Below are 18,928 nucleotides of genomic sequence, written 5' to 3'. Positions count from 1 at the left end.
TCACAACCTGAGCAGAAGGGCTACTGGCATCTAGGGGGTTGGGAGTATGGCTCTGCTAAACATCCTACAATGCACAGGACAGCTCCCCCACAAGGAGTTATCCAACCAAAAATGTCAATAGTGTCAACTTTGAGAAACCCTGGTTTAGATCAAGTTTAAATTCTTAACAGGGTATTCATTCCCCACACTGATGGCTTTTTCTTTCCAGGTGCTCTGTGACCTAGCTTACCTTCTTCCATCCACCCGGAAGGTCATTCCCTTCGTTTTCCACTAGAGAGGCTCCTAGGCATCTTTAAATACTCAAAGTTCTCCTCACCTTCATGAAACCTTTCTTGACCTCCCAAATAAGAATTTAAAACACAGTGCTATTTATAATGCTGTCACAGCATCCCTTTGAGTCAGCCTTTTACTGTGGAAACACGCTGAACAACTTGAGAGATGATCCACCTTATGGCTTTTGTATCTCCTCAAGGCCTCAGACAGTGCTTTAGAGCATGTAGTTAGACCTTCAAGGAATGTTAGCTGATATCCTCAGTTTTACATTGTCCTCAGGGCTCCAGGGACATTAGAATTCACCACGCTGCTAGGACAGTGGTCTACAGCCTGAGTGCCAGCTCCAGCTCACTCGCTGTCCTTTACTGCTCATGAGCAAAGACTGGTTTTTAAACTTCTAAACAGTTGAACAAAATTAAAAAAAATATTTCCTGATGTGAAAATTGTGTGAAATACTATTTCCAGTGCAGTTTTACTGACTTGAAGCCACTTACATTTGCGTGTAAATACTCACTTACATGTGAGTGTTTTGGTGTCACAAGGGTTGAGTAGAAGAGTTCAAGGCAGAAACGCTATGGTCTACAAGTCTAAAGTCTTTACTATCCAGGCCCTGATGGAAAAAGTTTGCTGGCCCCTAGTCTATGTGATCTGCACCCCAGCTCTATGGATTGCGTTCTTTAGACTGTGCTGAGAGTGACAGATGCAAACCTTTATCTGTTCCCTTTGGGCAGAACCACCTGTAGGCGCCAGTGAGTTAGTGAATGGACATTACCATGCATTTTGTTGCTTCGTTTAAAAGTAATATCATTCCTGTGTACTTGGTTTGGTTCTTGAGCATAGGTATTGATGTTTTCTTCAGTGTACCAGGATTCATTCTCATCAAAAATCAGGAAGAGGAGAACACGGTGAACTATGTTTTCTTTGGTGTCTTTTCGACATACAATCAAAGGACCTACCAGTCCACTATTAAGATCCTGGAGAGACAAAGCAAGATGATGAACTGTGTCCACAGCTAAAAAACTCCCCCAGACAAGGAAAAGAGTGGGAACAAGTTTTTGTTTGAGTGAGGTTAGATCCTGAGTTTTGAATGATTAGGGTTCTAACTCTGAGCATAAGGAACAATATTTGACTTGCTAAATTCTCTTCCTTTTTTCTTTTTTTCAAATCAGAATTTCCACAAATAACTTGCTAAATTCTTGATTGGAAAAAAAAAATCATCATCTCACTCATTAGAGTTGAGGTCCAAAGTGAACAACAAACTCTTGAAAGGGATTTTAGATACATTCCTGAGTAGATTTAGCTTTATCTTTGAAATTTTAATTAAAAAACAGAACTTCGGTTTTAATTAGAATTCCCTTGCATTGGAGTTGGTTGACAGACTTGTCTAAAGGTCATGGATCCTCCCCCACCAATGATACATTTGTTCTTGCAGCCACTTTCAGTTGGGATTCCTGGTTCGTTTGTATTTATTTTCTTTGGGGTTGAATGTCTGTGTCTGCTCTTGGTTTTGGTGGAAAGCAGGCCAAAAATAACTAAAAGGCCAGAAAATGAGCTCTTTTTTTTTTTAATACAAATGAACTGGACCTCAAGTTGAGAGTTTTTAAAAGATAAATACTGTGTGTCCATTAATTTGTAACTAATTACAGAATTTTAAAACTTCATCCTTAATTTTCTGGAAACTAAATCTTATTCAATGAAACAAAGAAGAGGGTATTATCATATAATTATACATATATATGTGTTTATCCCATATATATATATTCCATATATATATATGTACTTCAATCCACAGTAACATGTTGGAAAATATCCTAAATCTAAGTAATCATAATGTAATAATTTTTTGCTCTTGAAAAATGCAAACTTGTATAGAATTAAAACCTAAGCAGTATTTAGAAAGTTTACATAAAACTGAGGTTTTAAAGAAAAATAAAACCTTGCTTTTGTCGTAATTTCTAAGTATAAAAACTGGAATTTGAAGCTTACCTTAACCATGTCCACGGTCGAATAGTAAAACCAAGGTATGCACTCAAAGTCATTTGAGGTAGGACCAGATCTTTCAGGAACCTGCCAAACGTATGTTCGGATCTCTCCTGAAATAGGTAAATGCAATGGGTTTAAACAGAATCTTTTAAATCGCATTTCTTTATGGAAAACCAGAAAATGAACAAACCCTAAAGCTATACAGATATTAAACAGCATAGTCCTCGTTTTCACTCCTGGCTCCACAGCTTCTGGCTTTGTGATCTTAGTCAATGTGTTTACATGGTTTAGACTTCTGTTTCTTCATGCTCAGTCAGGAAGATCCCCTGGAGGAGGATGCAACCAACTCCAGTGTCCTTGCCTGGATGATCCCAGGGACAGAGAAGCTTGACAGGCTACAGTCCATATGGGGTCACAGAGAGTTGAACATGACTGAGCGCCTAACACTTTTACTTCACTTTGCTTTTCCTCATGCACATAAAATGGGAATTTAGGGATTAGACAAGACGGTGAAGGGAAGCCCTTGGTGTTATGTCATCTGACCCACAGGGCAAGGTTGATGTCACTGTCAGGGTTGGTTGTTAGATTCTCAGCATTACAGGATCAAAACTTTATAATGGGGGCTTCTCTGATGACTCAGCAGTAAAGAATTTGCCTGCCAATGTAGGGAACATGGGTTCAGTCCCTGGTCTAGGAAGATCCCATGTGCCAAGGGACAGCAAAGTCCATGTGCCACAAATACTGAGCCAGTGCTCTAGAGCTCTAGAGCAACAAGAGAAACCATCGCAATGAGAAGCCCGCGCACCGCAACTAGAGAGTAGCCCCTGTTCACTGATACTAGAGAAAGCCCAGCACAGCCAAAAATAAACAAGTAAACTAAAAAAAAACCTTTATAGTGATTCTGCCATTGAAAAATATCAATTGTTAAATCTAATTCACTTGTTCAACAAATACTTACTGTCGTGAAGATAACTCAGTCTTTGAAATGTGACAGAATTGTTTTGAATCACAGCTCCGAACCTTCCAATCTGAAGATCACATGCACCTCCTTCCCCTCCCGACCCCAAGGCTGTTTGCATTAATTGAATCTTCTTGACTCTTGCAGGAAAGTTCTTTTGGTCCCCACCCTCACCCCTTGCTGTATCATTCTACATCTCTCCCTTCCAGAGGTGTTTCCAAGCACCTGTGACATAGTCTTCCTTCTCTACTAACCAACCCCATCCTCAGCCTCCCCAGTTCCAAATCTTGAACAATCATCTTAGTATTAGCCCTCTCCTTCCAGCACACTGCACAAGTCCAGGGACACAGCAGGTACTCAGAAGTGTTAGTGAAATGCATGTAATGTGATCCTTTCCTGGCTAATCAGAACAAAGTGCTGACTTGCAAACTCCCTTGGCAGGAGATTCATCTTGGTCCCATGGTAGGACTGTCTACTTTTAAAATCAAAAGGGAATGTTCCACCTATCATCAAAGTCTATCTTTAGTCTTTCTGCCCCACAAATCTTTTTTTTTTCTTCTGAATTTGACTCTTTCTTTGATACCCTTAATTCCCAGAACTACTTATTGTTATGGGCACCTTTAGAGGACATTCTGCTGCTGCTGCTGCTAAGTCGCTTCAGTCGTGTCTGACTCTGTGCGACCCCATAGACGGCGGCCCACCAGGCTCCCCTCTCCCTGGGATTCTCCAGACAAGAATACTGGAGTGAGTTGCCATTTCCTTCTCCAATGCATGCATGCATGTTAAGTCACTTCAGTCGTGTCCGACCCTGTGCGACCCTATGGACAGCAGCCCACCAGGCTACTCCGCCCATAGGATTCTCTAGCCAAGAATACTAGAGTGGGTTGCCATTTCTTTCTCCAAGAGGACATTCTGGATGCCTCTTTTATATCCCCCTTGAAATATACTCCACCAGGTATCAACAGCCATGTCCCCCATGCCTGCATCCAATGACTGAGCAGGGATACAAAGGTGTCAGTTCTCTTACCCCAACTCAGGAGAGCTGCTGCTGCTTCTGCTAAGTTGCTTCAGGCTACCCAATCTTTGACATTTCTCAGAGTTGTGGCTGTGACTTCTGTTGAGGTTACATCTCTGTTAAACCTTTTTTCCCTGTCCAATTTTGCTTCTTTCTTTTTTTATTCCCCCAAAGTTGTTTATCCCAAGACCACTGTCTGCACACAAATCTTCATTTTAGGGTCTCCCTCCTGGGCATTTTTATTAAAAAGCATTCATTTCCTTTGAGTTTAGAATGCTGAGTGGCATGCTGTACAGGGTGATGTCACGATGATTAGCACATGAGGTTTCTCCCTTTTTCTTAGCTGCTCAACTCTTTCCCTTGCCTCCTCCCTCACACACTGCACCTTGTACTCAACTCCTACTTTGGCACTTGAGTTGCAGACATTGAACACAGCATAAATACCTGACAACTGGACAGGTAAAGAGGTGGGAGAGCTGCACACAAATTGTATACACATGGTGCCCTATCCTGGAAGCAAACTTCATTTGCAAAAGCAACTTCTCTCTCAAACTTGTTCTTCAGGCCCTTCTTGCTGTTGTTCAATTGCTAAGTCAGGTTCAACTCTTTGGGACCCCATGGACTGCAGCACTCCAGGCTTCCCTGTGCTTCACCATCTCCCAGAATTTGCTCAAACTCATGTCCAGTGAGTCAGTGTTGTCATCCAACCATCTCATCCTCTGTCGCCCCCTCTCCTTCCTAGTCCACTAATGTCTCTCACCTGGAACTATAATTCTATTTAAGAAAGAACATTAGCCCCACAGTCTTGCATAAAAGCTTTGGGGCTTTTCTTTTCCCCAAAGCAGTTACTTGGCCGTGTTTGTTTATTTTTGGTGGGATAGTTTGTTTTCATTCCAGGAATGGAATATCTTTCCATCTGTTTGTGTTGTCTTCAAATTTTTTTCTCAGCGTACAAGAGCTTTCTGTACTTTCTGAGTACAAGTCTTTTACCTCTTTTGGTTGGTTTGTTTCTAGGTAGTTTATTCTTTTGGTGTGATTGTGAATGGGATTAATTTCTTAATTTATTCATTAATTTCTCTTTCTGATATCTTGTTGTTAGTGTATATAAATGCAATAAATTTCTGTACATTAATTTTGTATCCTTCAACTTTATCAGATTCGTTGATGAGCCCAAGGAGTTTTTTGGTGGTGGCTTTAGGATTTTCAGTGTACAGTATCATGTCATCTGCAAACAGTAAGAGTTTCACTTCTTCTTTTCCAGTTTTGTATTCCTTTTATTTCTTTTTCTAGTTTGATTGCTGTGACTAGGACTTTGAATACTATGTTGAATAAAACTGGTGAGAGTGGGCATCCTTGTCTTGCTTCTGATCATAGAGGAAACACTTTGAGCTTTTCACTGTTGAGTTTGATGTTAGCTGTGGTCTTGTCATATATGGCCTTTATTATGTTGAGGTATGTTCCCTCTGTACTCAATTTGTTGAGACTTTTTATCATAAATAGTTGTTTAATTTTTCAAAAGCTTTTTCTGCATCTATTGAGATGATCATATCCTTTTAATCTTCAATTTGTTGATGATTTGTTGATGTGATGTATCACATTGATTGACTTGTGGAACGAACTATCCCAGGTGACGCTAGTGGTAAAGAACACATCTGCCAATGTAGGAAACATAAGAGATGCAGGTTTGATCCCTGGGTCAGGAAGATCCTTTGGAGATGGAAATGGAAACCCATTCCAGCATTCTTGCCTGCAGAATCCCATGGATGGAAGAGGCTGGCAGGCTACGGTCCATGGGGTCCATGGGGTCGCAAAGAGTCGGACACAACTGAAGTGACTTAGCATGCATCCCTGGGATAAATCCTACTTGATCATGGTATATGATCCTTTTATTGTATCATTGGATTTAGTTTGCTAGTATTTTCTTGAGGATTTTTGTATCTATGTTTATCAGTGATATTGGCCTGTAATTTTCTTTTTTTGTGGTATCTTTGTTTGGTCTTGGTATCAGGGTGATGCTGGCCTCATAGAATAAGTTTGGAAGCATTCTTTCATCTGCAATTTTTTGAAAGAGTTTGAGAAGGATAGGTGTTAACTCTTTTCTAAAAGTTAGGTAGAATTCAGCCATTAAGCCATCTGGTGCTGGACTTTGTTGTTTTTTCAACAGATTCAGTTTCATTTCATGTTTTCAATTTTTCTTCCTGATGCAATCTCAGAAGATTGCATATTTCTAGGAATTTATCTATTTATTCTAGGATGTCTATTTTATTAGCATATAATTGTTTGTAGTAATCTCTTATGATAATTTGTATTGCTGTGGTGTCAGTTGTAAGTTCTCTTTCATTTTTTATTTTATTTACTTGCACTCTCTCTCTTTTTTTTTTGATGAATCTGACTAAATGTTTATCAATTTTATCTTTTTGAAGAGCTAACTCTTAGTTTCATTGATCTTTTATATTACTCTTAAAATCTCTATTTCATTTATCTGTGCTCTGATCTTAATGTTTTCTTTTCTTCTGCTAACTTTGATTTTGTTTGTAAGTTGGAACAACCCATTATGGACAACAGTATGAAGGTTCCTCAAAAAACTAAAAACAGAACTACTATATGATCCAGCAATTCCACTTAAGGATATACATCCAAAGAAAATGAAAACACTAATTTGAAAAGATGCATGGACCCCAGTGTTCATAGCAGCATTATTTATAATAGCCAAGATATGGAAGCAACCTAAGTGTCCTTCAACAGATGAATAGATGAAGGAGATGAATATATATATATATATATCACTACTCAGCCATTGAGTCCCTGGTGGCTCAGAGGTTAAAGCATCTGCCTAGAATGCGGGAGACCCAGGTTCAATCCCTGGGTTGGGAAGATCCCCTGGAGAAGGAAAATGGCAACCCACTCCAGTACTCTTGCCTGGAGAATCCCATGGAGGGAGGAGCCTGGTAGGCTACAGTCCATGGGGTCACAAAGAGTCAGACACGACTGAGCGACTTCACTTCTCTCAGCCATTACAAAGAATGAAATTTTGCCATTTGCAACTACACAGATGGACCTGGAGGGCATTATGTTTAATGGAATGTCAACTACATAAAGACAAATACTATACTATCACTTATATGTAGAATCTAAAAATAAAGCACTAGTGAATATAACAGAAAAGAAACAGTCATAGATATAGAGGACAAACTAGTGGTTACCACTGGGGACAGAAAAGTGAGGAAAGGCGAGATAGAAGCAGGGGATTAAGAGGTACAAACCACTATCTATAAAATAAATAAGCTATAAGGATATATTGTACAGCATAGGGAATAAAGCCAGTATTTTATAACAAATAGAGTATAATTTATAAAAATTTTGAATCACTATGTTGTACACCCAAAACTAGTATAATATTGTAAATCAGTTACTATACCTCAATAAAGAAATAGGCATGGAATATAGTAGGTATTTCACAAAAGAAAGAAACAAACAAAAAAGGGGGAAAAAAGAGCAGATGTTATCCTCACAGTCCTGCATAAAAGCTTTGGGACTTTTCTTTCTCCCAAAGCAGGTACCTGGCTGTGTTGCAACAACAGTGGGGTTGTCTGTTTTCACTCCATGAGCATGAATAGAATATGGTCTTGAGGCTTTATTTTTGAAGACAACATAGATTTTCTCACCAGGGCTGAGAAATATTATAGGACCTAGGAAATACAAAAAGAAAAATGGATGGATAGTTGTTATTTATTTTAAATTATGAGTCATCTGCCCCCTTAAGATATACACAGTGACTTATTATATTCCTTAACATGCAGCCAAATGAAACACAAACACATTTAACAAATGGACCATTGCTGTTTTATGACACATGGTTTTTGCCTGGAAAATTTAAATCATCTAGAATTTTTATAAGCTCCAGTTCTAGAAAACTTACTTCAATGAGCATTAGTTAATGCCTATGAAAACACACAATTTAGAAATGGAACATTTTCTTTCTTGACCAACCTCACCATTTAAACCTTTTGTTCTGCAGCCACCCCCCTTTACCCTAGTGGAAGACTGGGAGAAACTGCAAGGTGTTTTCATTGACCCAGGGCTATTATCTCTCACAAATTGACCCTTCATTTTACTCTCTTTTTTATCCCATGCTAAAAGCTGGAGGTATATAATTCATTATAAAACTTCTATTTGAAGGCAGATAGAATTTGTGGCTCTAAAAATTCTGAAACAGAGATGGTTTTGAGATGAACTAAGGCTTCCCTGATGGCTCAGTGGTAAAGAATCCACCTGCCAATGAAGGAGATGCAGGTTTGATCCCTGGGTTGGGATGATCCCCTGGAGGGGGAAATGGAAACCCACTACAGTATTCTTGCCTGGGAAATCCCATGGACAGAGGAGCCTGGGGGGCCACAGTCCATGGGGTTGCAAAGAGTCTGACACCAGTTAGTGACTAAACAACAATAAAGCAGACAGAACTCTCCTTAAACACGTGCTATAACTATTAATATCAGAACCCCGAAGAGACATGGTAGATACTAGATACTAATGAAGTAAAGCACCTCTTTGCTGCCCATGGCAATTCTACCATCTCAAACACTATGCTTGCTTTTCCTTTTCTAAAAAGTGGGGTTTGTGTGTGTGTGTGTGTGTAAATAAAGGAATCTAGAGGGTCATATTGTGTTATTTATCTTAGTGCATTTGGCCAGAATCCTAGAGAAAACAAATATAATACTGTTACTTTTTTGAAGGGTCCATTCAAAAGCACTGGAAACTGAATACCACAGACCTCCCTCCAGGGGTTGCAAAGCCCAAGAGGCTGACGCGGAGCCAAGAAAAGTAAAAATTCCTCCTTGTCAGCATGCACATCCATCTTCTCAGGGTGCCATGCCAGAACATGGCCTCCAATAGACACACAGATATCAAGACAGAAATAAGATCTGGACGTATGGATATGCCTTGTGACCTCTGGAAATATTATGCAATGTATGGACATGCCATTTGACATAACAAGTGAATACATTGTGTGACTTATGGAAATGCTGTGTGACTTATAGAAATGTTACATGTGGGTGCCTGGGAGCCACTTACTAGTTTTTTAGCTGATCTGTCAAAGGTGGGCTATATTTTTCTCACTCCTAGACAGAAGAGGAAATTAAATCTTGAGCAATTAACTGTTTTAACACTTAAATTTAAACAAAGAAGGCCCACTCCTAACTATATGAGGGTTTCTGGGATTTGTTTTAACTTCAAAGAAATTATCTTTAAATGTTATTTCTAAGGTCCCTCCCAGAATCTTGGGATTCTGTGTGCAAGAAGCCAGATAATCTGAAACTAACCGTATTCATTGTCTATGATATATTTGAATCACTTTTCTTTTCCCAATAAAAGTGTCTACCAGCAAACAAATTAAAGTTAGAATTATAGGCACTTTTCTCCATTGAGGTAGAAGTTGACAATATCCTTATGTAGACAACAATTTCCAGTGGTTGAGGACAAGATGACAAACCCCAAACCAATCTTCTAGTGTATCAATACCTAGTATATCCAGATGTATTTCATCTTCATTTCGTACTGTTTGATTTGTGAATGTGATGTCATCATATTGGCGGTATACGACCTTCTTGTATTTGGACCCAAGATATGTATCAACTCTATCCAAGTATATGTTTGTTTCGCTTTGAGAAAATAAAAACAAAAAAATACAGTTAATTAATTTAACCATTAAATTAGACAAATTCTCGTATGGAAGAACTTATTGGAATAATGAAATTTATTAATATCTAGAGTCTATTACATGAACCGTGAACTTCCAGATGTTCAAGCTGGTTTTAGAAAAGGTAGAGGAACCAGAGATCAAATTGCCAACATCCACTGGATCATCGAAAAAGCAGAGAGTTCCAGAAAAACATCTATTTCTGCTTTACTGGCTATGCCAAAGCCTTTGACTGTGTGGATCACAATAAACTGTGGAAAATTCTGAAAGAGATGGGAATACCAGACCACCTGACTTGTCTCTTGAGAAACCTATATGCAGATCAGGGAGCAACAGTTAGAACTGGACATGGAACAACAGACTGGTTCCAAATAGGAAAAGGAGTCTGTCAAGGCTGTATATTGTCACCCTGCTTATTTAACTTACATGCAGAGTACATCGTGAGAAACGCTGGGCTGGAAGAAGCACAAGCTGGAATCAAGATTGCCGGGAGAAATATCAATAACCTCAGGTATGCAGATGACAGCACTCTTATGGCAGAAAGTGAAGAGGAACTAAAAAGCCTCTTGATGAGAGTGAAAGAGGAGAGTGAAAAGGTTGGCTTAAAGCTCAACATTCAGAAAGCTAAGATCATGGCATCTGGTCCCATCACTTCATGGGAAATAGATGGGGAAACAGTGGAAACAGTGTCAGACTTTATTTTTTTGGGCTCCAAAATCACTACACATGGTGATTGCAGCCATGAAATTAAAAGACGCTTACTCCTTGGAAGGAAAGTTATGACCAACCTGCTGCTACTAAATCACTTCAGTCGTGTCCAACTCTGTGCAACCCCATGGACAAGCAGAGACATTACTTTGCCAACAAAGGTCCGTCTAGTCAAGGCTATGGTTTTTCCTGTGGTCATGTATGGATGTGAGAGTTGGACTGTGAAGAAAGCTGAGCGCCGAAGAATTGATGTTTTTGAACTGTGGTGTTGGAGAAGACTCTTGAGAGTCCCTTGGACTGCAAGGAGATCCAACCAGTCCATCCTAAAGGAGATCAGTCCCGGGTGTTCATTGGAAGGAATGATGCTAAAGCTGAAACTCCAGTACTTTGGCCACCTCATGCGAAGAGTTGACTCATTGGAAAAGACCCTGATGCTGGGAGGGATTGGGGGCAGGAGGAGAAGGGGACGACAGAGAATGAGATGGCTGGATGGCATCACTGACTCGATGGACATGAGTTTGGGTAAACTCCGGGAGTTGGTGATGGACAGGGAGGCCTGGCATGCTGCGATTCATGGGGTCGAAAAGAGTTGGACACGACTGAGCGACTGAACTGACTGACTGACTGATTACCTTAGAAATTAATTTCATTAAAAAAAATATATTTATTTTGGTAAGATTGTTGGATATTCATCCTGTACCTTAAAACATGTTTTTAGAATGAAATTCAGTTTTGATCAAATGAATAAATAGTAAGAGAGAAAAATCAGAGACATATCAAATTTTATACAAAAAGAAAAATTAGTGTCTTCAATTTGAGGTTCAAAGAAGAATAGCAATAGCCGGAAACAAATGAAGACAAAAAAATTCTGACTGATTCCAAATGTTAAATGTAGCTGAAATTATACTTATTATACCTAAAGTGGTGAGATTGGGTAGTAAAATACATAAGGAAGAGAGAAGACAAGAAATGAAAAGAGAGACAAGAGGAAACAGCAAAGAAGAATTATGTTAATATTTGGAAAGGTTAGAAGTATTTATAACTGAAGACATCACACACACATTTTGAAGTTATTTTAATTAAATGTGTCCTAAACTACACATGCCATACACATACCACACACAAAAAAAGGCACACACCACACACACACACACACACACACACACACACACACACACAAGACTGAAGGGAAAGGGTGGAGGACTACAGAATAAACCCTGCCCAATTAGAGACAGAAGTCACTGCCATACTTATGTCCTTGGAGACGATGCAGTTCTCTCTCCCACTCCCTGCTCGGAGAATAATCCCACACAATTTCCTCAGCTGCGATATAAATAATCTTCGCCTCCTGGTACTGTGTTTGATCCGGGTTTGGCTCTGAACACTTCCTTACTTGGTATTTATGTTTCATGCCTCCAATATAGTGCTCTGAGGTCATACAAACCACATCAAAAATGCCTAGAGGGGAATAAGAAAAGAATACTTAAGGCATTGCATTCAGATTTCTTTTCTCTAAGTCATCTATAAGATATACATCCCCCAGAGAAATACTATAAGATGGTTCATTCATTCTTTCACTAATTTGACAAGTATTTATTGAGTATCTTCTTTATGCCAGGCATATTTCTGGGCACTTAGGAAACATTAATGAATAAAATAGGTAAACATTCTTGCCCTTGAGGTTTATATTGCAGGGTGTTGTAGAGACAGATAACCAACCTAGTAAGTAATGTTGATGTGGGTTGGAAGGTGATAAGTGCTATGGATTAAGGAAAATGTAGGACAGTGTAAGGAGTATTGAGAATTCTGGATGAATATGTGGAGGGAGAGGGCAATGAACAATATTTTATAGGATGATCAGGGTAAGTCTTGATGGGTGAGTGACATTTGGGCAAAGATTCACAAGAGGTAGATGGTGGATCCAGAGGAAGGGCAATCCAGCAAGAGGAAATAGAAAGCAAAATTCCCTGCCTGAGGGTCTGCTTGGTGTGTTTGAAGGCCATCTAAGAAGCCTGGGGGTCTGGAGTAGTGTGAGCAAGGCTGAGGGTACTAGGAGACAGGATTGGTGGGGAATGGAGGACAAAGTCACATAGGCCCTGTGGGCCATTGAAAAATCTGTAGCTTTAACTCTGAGTCTATGAGTGACATAGAACATTCTGGCAGTTGTGCTGAGAATAGACCAGAGTGGGCAAGGGAGGAAGGAAGGAGACTTGTTAGAAGGCTATTACAATAACCCACAAGGGATGATGATGGTTGGAGCACAGAGGTAGTGTGGAGGTAGTGAAAGGAAGTTGAAGGAAATCAGAATAATATGCAGAGTACATCATGAGAAACGCTGGACTGGAAGAAACACAAGCTGGAATCAAGATTGCTGGGAGAAATATCAATAACCTCAGATATGCAGATGACACCACCGTTATGGCACAAAGTGAAGAGGAACTAAAAAGTCTCTTGATGAAAGTAAAAGAGGAGAGTGAAAAGGTTGGCTTAAAGCTCAACATTCAGAAAACGAGGATCATGGCATCCGGTCCCATCACTTCATGGGAAATAGATGGGGAAACAGTGGAAACAGTGTCAGACTTTATTTTTTGGGGCTCCAAAATCACTGCAGATGGTGACTGCAGCCATGAAATTAAAAGACGCTTACTCCTTGGAAGGAAAGTTATGACCAAACTAGATAGCATATTCAAAGGCAGAGACATTACTTTGCCAACAAAGGTCCATCTAGTCAAGGCTATGGTTTTTCCAGTGGTCATGTATGGATGTGAGAGTTGGACTGTGAAGAAAGCTGAGCGCTGAAGAATTGATGCTTTTGAACTGTGGTGTTGGAGAAGACTCTTGAGAGTCCCTTGGACTGCAAGGAGATCCAACCAGTCCATTCTGAAGGAGATCAGCCCTGGGATTTCTTTGGAAGGAATGATGCTAAAGCTGAAACTCCAGTATTTGGCCACCTCATGCGAAGAGTTGACTCATTGGAAAAGACTTTGATGCTGGGAGGGATTGGGGGCAGGAGGAGCAGGGGACGACAGAGGATGAGATGGCTGGATGGCATCACTGACTCGATGGATGTGAGTCTGAGTGAACTCTGGGAGTTGGTGATGGACAGGGAGGCCTGGCGTGCTGCCATTCTTGGGGTCGCAAAGAGTCGGACACGACTGAGAGACTGAACTGAACTGAACTGAACTGAATAAGAACCCAAAACAATGACCACAATGAAAACAAATCACCTCAACAACAACAAACTCCAGCATGGATCAGACCAGAAAATTCCACCTAAATTCCAGTTGCCTTTTATTTTGGTAATTGTATGCCCTTCGTGTTCTGACTTAGTTTCTATTAATATTTATATCACCTTCATCAACATCAGCATACTCTTTCAACTCTGTACATATTTCTGTGGTTATTGTTACTTATCATTACACTGCCGTGTGTTTACTGTGGTGGATACTGTTTAGGAAAGAGGAAAAAAAGCAGACTACTTTTTTTTTTTTTTTAAGACCAGGGAAACATCTACAGAGGAAAGGAGAGGAAGAAGTGGGAGGGGAATGGGTGATAACTTGCTACTAGGTGAATGACTACAGCAGAGAAGAGAAAGTAGTGAAGAAAGACCTTTCTTTTCTTCTTGTGATTACTTCTTTTTGGATAATCTTTTTAAAATATTATTTTTAAAGTGTAGTTGATTTGCAATGTTTCTGCCATACAATAAAGTGATTCAGTAATATGTATGTATATCTTTCAGAATCTTTTCCATTATAGGTTATTACAAGATACTGCATATAGTTCCCTGTGCTGTAAGTAGGTCTTGTTGTTTATCTATTTTATACATAGTACTGTGTGTTTATCCCCCTTTCCTCTTTGATAAACATGAATTTGTTTTCTATGTCTATGAGTCTACTTCTATTTTGTAAAGAAGTTCACTTGTATCGTTTTTTTAGATTCCACATATAAGCGATATCACACGATATCTGTCTTCCTTTGTCTGACTTACTTCACTTAGTATAATAAAGTCCATCATTGTTGCTGCAAATGGCAATATTTCTTTTTTTTAAAAATGGCTGAGTAATCTTCTGATTACTCATAATCACCAGCACTGTTTGTTTGGAAAGTAGAATAAAAAAATTTGAAATGTAAATATATAGTCAGATGAATTTGTGATATCACAAAGAGTTAAGACACAAATCCATGGTATTTATAGAGTAATTTGTTTATTGCAGTGCTTCCCGTATAGCTCAGTTGGTAAAGAATCTGCCTGCAATGTAGGAGACCCCGGTTTGATTCCCGGGTCGGGAAGATCCACTGGAGAAGGGATAGGCTACCCACTCCAGTATTCTTGGGCTTCCCTTGTGGCTCAGCTGGTAAAAAATCTGCCTGCAATGCAGGAGACCTGGGTTTGATCCCTGGGTTGGGAAGATCCCCTGGAGAAGGGAAAGGCTACCCACTCCAGTTTTCTGGCCTAGAGAATTCCATGGACTGTATAGTATAGTCCATGGGGTCGCAAAGAGTCAGACACGACTGAGCGACTTTCACTTTCACTTGTTTATTGTATAGCCAGTATTCAACTGGTGTCAGTACTTTTTGACCAAAAAGAGTTTTGTTTGCTTGTTTATTTTATTTTTTGTTAAGGTGGGATGAAAGAAAATACTAAAATTTTAAGTCTAACATATACCAGGCCCTTCACTACATTGCATCTATCTCATATGATTGTGTTTATTGCTTTTTATGGATTGTAAATTATTACAATCCCTGTTTTATAAACGAGGGTATTAGATTCAGAGGAAAGGGGAGGCTCCTCTGATTCCCTTAACAATTTTCTATACAAGGTGCTTTTAAAAAACTGCCAGAAGTAGTCAACCTCGTTGAAGTAAAAATATTTCCCAAGGGAGCAAAACTAGCAAGGAGAGGGATAAGAAAGGAAGGCGAAAAAGAGACGGGTAAAAAAGAAGGGAAAGGTTGATGAAGGAGGAACACCTGGGAAACAAATGGACAGAAGAGTAAGAAATGCAGCAGATAATAGAATGAAAGCAAATTAAAATGCTTCAGAGCATATTCGTTGCTTTTGAAAAGTATGGGTTGATTTAGAGCCTGATACCTGGGAAGAGAAAAATGGAAAGGGCTGAGAGGATTTTTGTGTACGGGAAAATGATATACTAACACTCCTATAAATTAAATGGAGCAGGGCAAAAGTATTCTTAAACATTATTTGGATAGCTTCCTTTTTTCCTGTACAAACAATATTCAGTGCATATGAAGACATTGCTTTTTCATAGTTTGGGCATATTTCAGGCTGATGGAGAAGATCCACAACTTACCTGTGGAATCAGGGGTCATAAGAAGTGTTTGGGAGTTATGGGGATTCACAACTATGGTGTCATCCCTTGATCCTAAGGAAGTGAAGGTATTTCCTGAAAAATATATCCCATGTAAGTCTTGACTTGATCCCACACTAAGAACTTGCCATGAAACATTGTCTCCCAAGCACATATCTAGTCCAGGCAGATTTCCATACATGTATCCATTTATCGCTGCAAGATATTGTGACAAAGAAAAGATTGTTTAATTTATTGGTACTTGACATCTCTTGGAGTCAACCAAGGACTATTCATTAAGCAGTTCATTCATGTAAGATATCAAGATTACCCAAGCCAACCCCCTTTTTTTAGATTTGATGAAACTAAGGTCAGAGAGACTTGTTCAGTGTCATGAAGCTAATGAATGAAAATGTTGAGACCAGAGTCCAAGTCTCCAGATTCTAGACCATTCTTCTTTCCCTCCACACTTAAAAGTCTTCAGAAACCAACCAACCAACTCAAGAAACACCCCACCTATCCACTCCATTACTTTGGCAATAGAGAAATATGTCTTTTCTGTATCATATTTAGTAATAGCTAAAATAATGTATTGCACCAAAAAAGCATTGGTAAACATTTGATAGAATGTAACATAATCACCCTAGTAGGCACTATTTTTATTGGGAAATTATATTTAAAGAAAACATGAAACATATTAGCCAACCATTGAGGGGAAAATATGTTTCTCTTAAAAAATCTGTAATTCTTTAGGCCTAGTGAAATTAAACTGCTTAATACATTTAAGTTAAGTGTTCTCTTACAATACATCTTGTTAGACTCTTGGAAGTTTGGATCCTCTGTATCCACATTTTCAGGCTCTGTGGTAAATATCCTGATATTTTTATCTAAGAGATAACTTCGATTTTCATCAAATATTGTGGCAAGTAGGTAAAATTCTTTGTCTATTCCTTTCTGTGGATGAGAACAGAAAAAATAAACAGACACAAAATATGCATAGTACATATCCAAAGTCTAGTCAAATGGTTGGTCCTCGTATAGGATTTCCCATGCAGTGGGATTTGTATGTTCTTGGAAAAACTGATCAATTAACTTCCCCACTTATGGACTTTTTATACAAATGTATGAATCCCAGTGAATAGATTTATCGCAGAACTAAGAAGTTGGGAGAAATCTCTACCACTGTTTTCATGTAAAGCTCTTACTCTAGGGACCCCCTATATCTTAACTCCATAAAACTAAACACTATAATCACAGATGTTTATAGTGGCTTATCTTGGAAGCTTTGTAAAAAGTAAGTTAAATAAAATGTTTTCAATTCTAGAAAGTCTGTATTTTAGGGTTTCTGAAGAAATATATGTATATATTTATATTTTTGGATAAAATAGAAAAATTATATGTACTGTAAAAATATGAGGCTATATAATTTTGAACTGTGGTGTTGGAGAAGACTCTTGAGAGTCCCTTGGACTGCAAGGAGATCCAACCAGTCCATTCTGAAGGAGATCAGCCCTGGGATTTCTTTGGAAGGAATGATGCTAAAGCTGAAACTCCAGTACTTTGGCCACCTCATGTGAAGAGTTGACTCATTGGAAAAGACTCTGATGCTGGGAGGGATTGGGGGCAAGAGGAGAAGGGGACAACAGAGGACGAGATGGCTGGATGGCATCACTGACTCAATGGACGTGAGTCTCAGTGAACTCCAGGAGTTGGTGATGGACAGGGAGGCCTGGCGCGCTGCGATTCATGGGGTCGCAAAGAGTAGGACACGACTGAGCGACTGATCTGATCTGATAAATACATAGCCATATTTTAAAATAAAATATACACTCAATTTTATATATTTACACTGGGGATTTATAAGGCTTTTTTGTTGTTGTTCTTTAGTTGCTAAATTGTGTCTGACTGTTTTGTGACCCCACAGACTGTTGCCCACCAGGCTGCTCTTTCCATAGGATTTCCCAGGCAGAAATACTGGAGTGGGTTGCTATTTCCTTTTTCAGGGCATCTTCCCAACTCAGGAATCAAACCTGTGTCTCCGGTATTGCAGGAGGATTCTTTACCAACTGAGCCAGCTGGGAAGCCCTTATAAGGCTTTCCAATACATGAATTACAAAAGAACTTGGATATTACTTCACTTGTGAGTAAAGAACAAGGGAAATTCACTCATTAAGCATTTATTGAGCACCTACTACATGCCACAGAAGGACTAGGTTTGTTACCAAAAATTTAATAAAGCCTTATCTATGGTTTCAAGGCACTTAGAGTCTAGTGGGAGAGACAGGCCAGTAAAAATAACTGCCTGGGGACGTGCTCTAACAGGGCTTCCCAGGTGGCTCAGTGATAAAGAATCTGCCTGCCAATACAGGAGACACAGGGTCAGTCCCGTCGTCAGGAAAATCCCCTGGAGAAGGAAATGTCAACCCATGCCAGCATTCTTGCCTGAAAAATCCCATGGACAGAAGAGCCTGGCGGGTTATGGTCCATGGGGTCACAAAGAGTCAGACACAACTGAAGTGACTGAGCACAGTGCTCTGACAGAAACCTACAGAAGGAACTGCAATAACCTGCGGGAACTTGAACTAACTTTAGTTGCAGAATATAGTTTGAAGAAAATGAAGGGACTCTCAATCTGAGTTTTTATTAAAAAGTCTCCCCTTTTAGCAGGTAAAACCGTGAGGAAAGTCCGTTCCAGACAGAGAGAAGAAGGGCAAAATCAAAGAGATGTGAACTAGCCATCCTTACTCAGGACTAACAGGCTAACTTTGCAGTAAGACCAGAATGGAGTGTGCAGGGTTGGGGGGCGGGGGGTGGGGGGGAGCATGGATCTGGAAGGATCCATGGGGTCTGATATGTTGCCTTCTGAGCCAACAGACTGTAGGGTGATTTTTAGGGTTGAGAGTGCTATAATCTGATTAGAAAGGGAGGAATGTGGAGCTATACTGAAGCAGAATGGAAGCAGGGATAGGAGTTAGGAGGTTACAGGA

At 39.6% G+C, this 18,928-nt stretch overlaps 1 protein-coding gene and 1 non-coding gene across 2 annotated transcripts in view; one reads left to right on the top strand and one right to left on the bottom strand.

Annotated features, from left to right (window-relative positions):
* The window catches only part of CPHL1 (ceruloplasmin and hephaestin like 1), a 44,013-nt gene that overhangs the window by 9,351 nt on the left and 15,734 nt on the right, over positions 1-18,928 (bottom strand). Inside the window, exons 11-17 of the mRNA XM_059889888.1 lie at positions 16,745-16,895; positions 15,945-16,157; positions 11,886-12,093; positions 9,750-9,889; positions 7,790-7,918; positions 2,260-2,366; positions 1,046-1,247 (exon numbers count right to left, since the gene is read on the bottom strand). Of these exons, the coding sequence (XP_059745871.1) occupies positions 1,046-1,247; positions 2,260-2,366; positions 7,790-7,918; positions 9,750-9,889; positions 11,886-12,093; positions 15,945-16,157; positions 16,745-16,895 (1,150 nt within the window). The remainder of the gene's footprint in view (positions 1-1,045; positions 1,248-2,259; positions 2,367-7,789; positions 7,919-9,749; positions 9,890-11,885; positions 12,094-15,944; positions 16,158-16,744; positions 16,896-18,928) is intronic.
* Positions 7,032-7,103, top strand: TRNAS-AGA (transfer RNA serine (anticodon AGA)). The gene has a single exon. It is a non-coding gene; the product is annotated as a tRNA-Ser (tRNA).

This window comes from Bos taurus, chromosome 1, assembly GCF_002263795.3.
Source record: "Bos taurus isolate L1 Dominette 01449 registration number 42190680 breed Hereford chromosome 1, ARS-UCD2.0, whole genome shotgun sequence".
Classification (NCBI taxonomy): Eukaryota; Metazoa; Chordata; class Mammalia; order Artiodactyla; family Bovidae; genus Bos; species Bos taurus.
The sequence above is the reverse complement of the archived record's forward strand: the minus strand, read 5'-3'. Positions and strand labels throughout refer to the sequence as shown.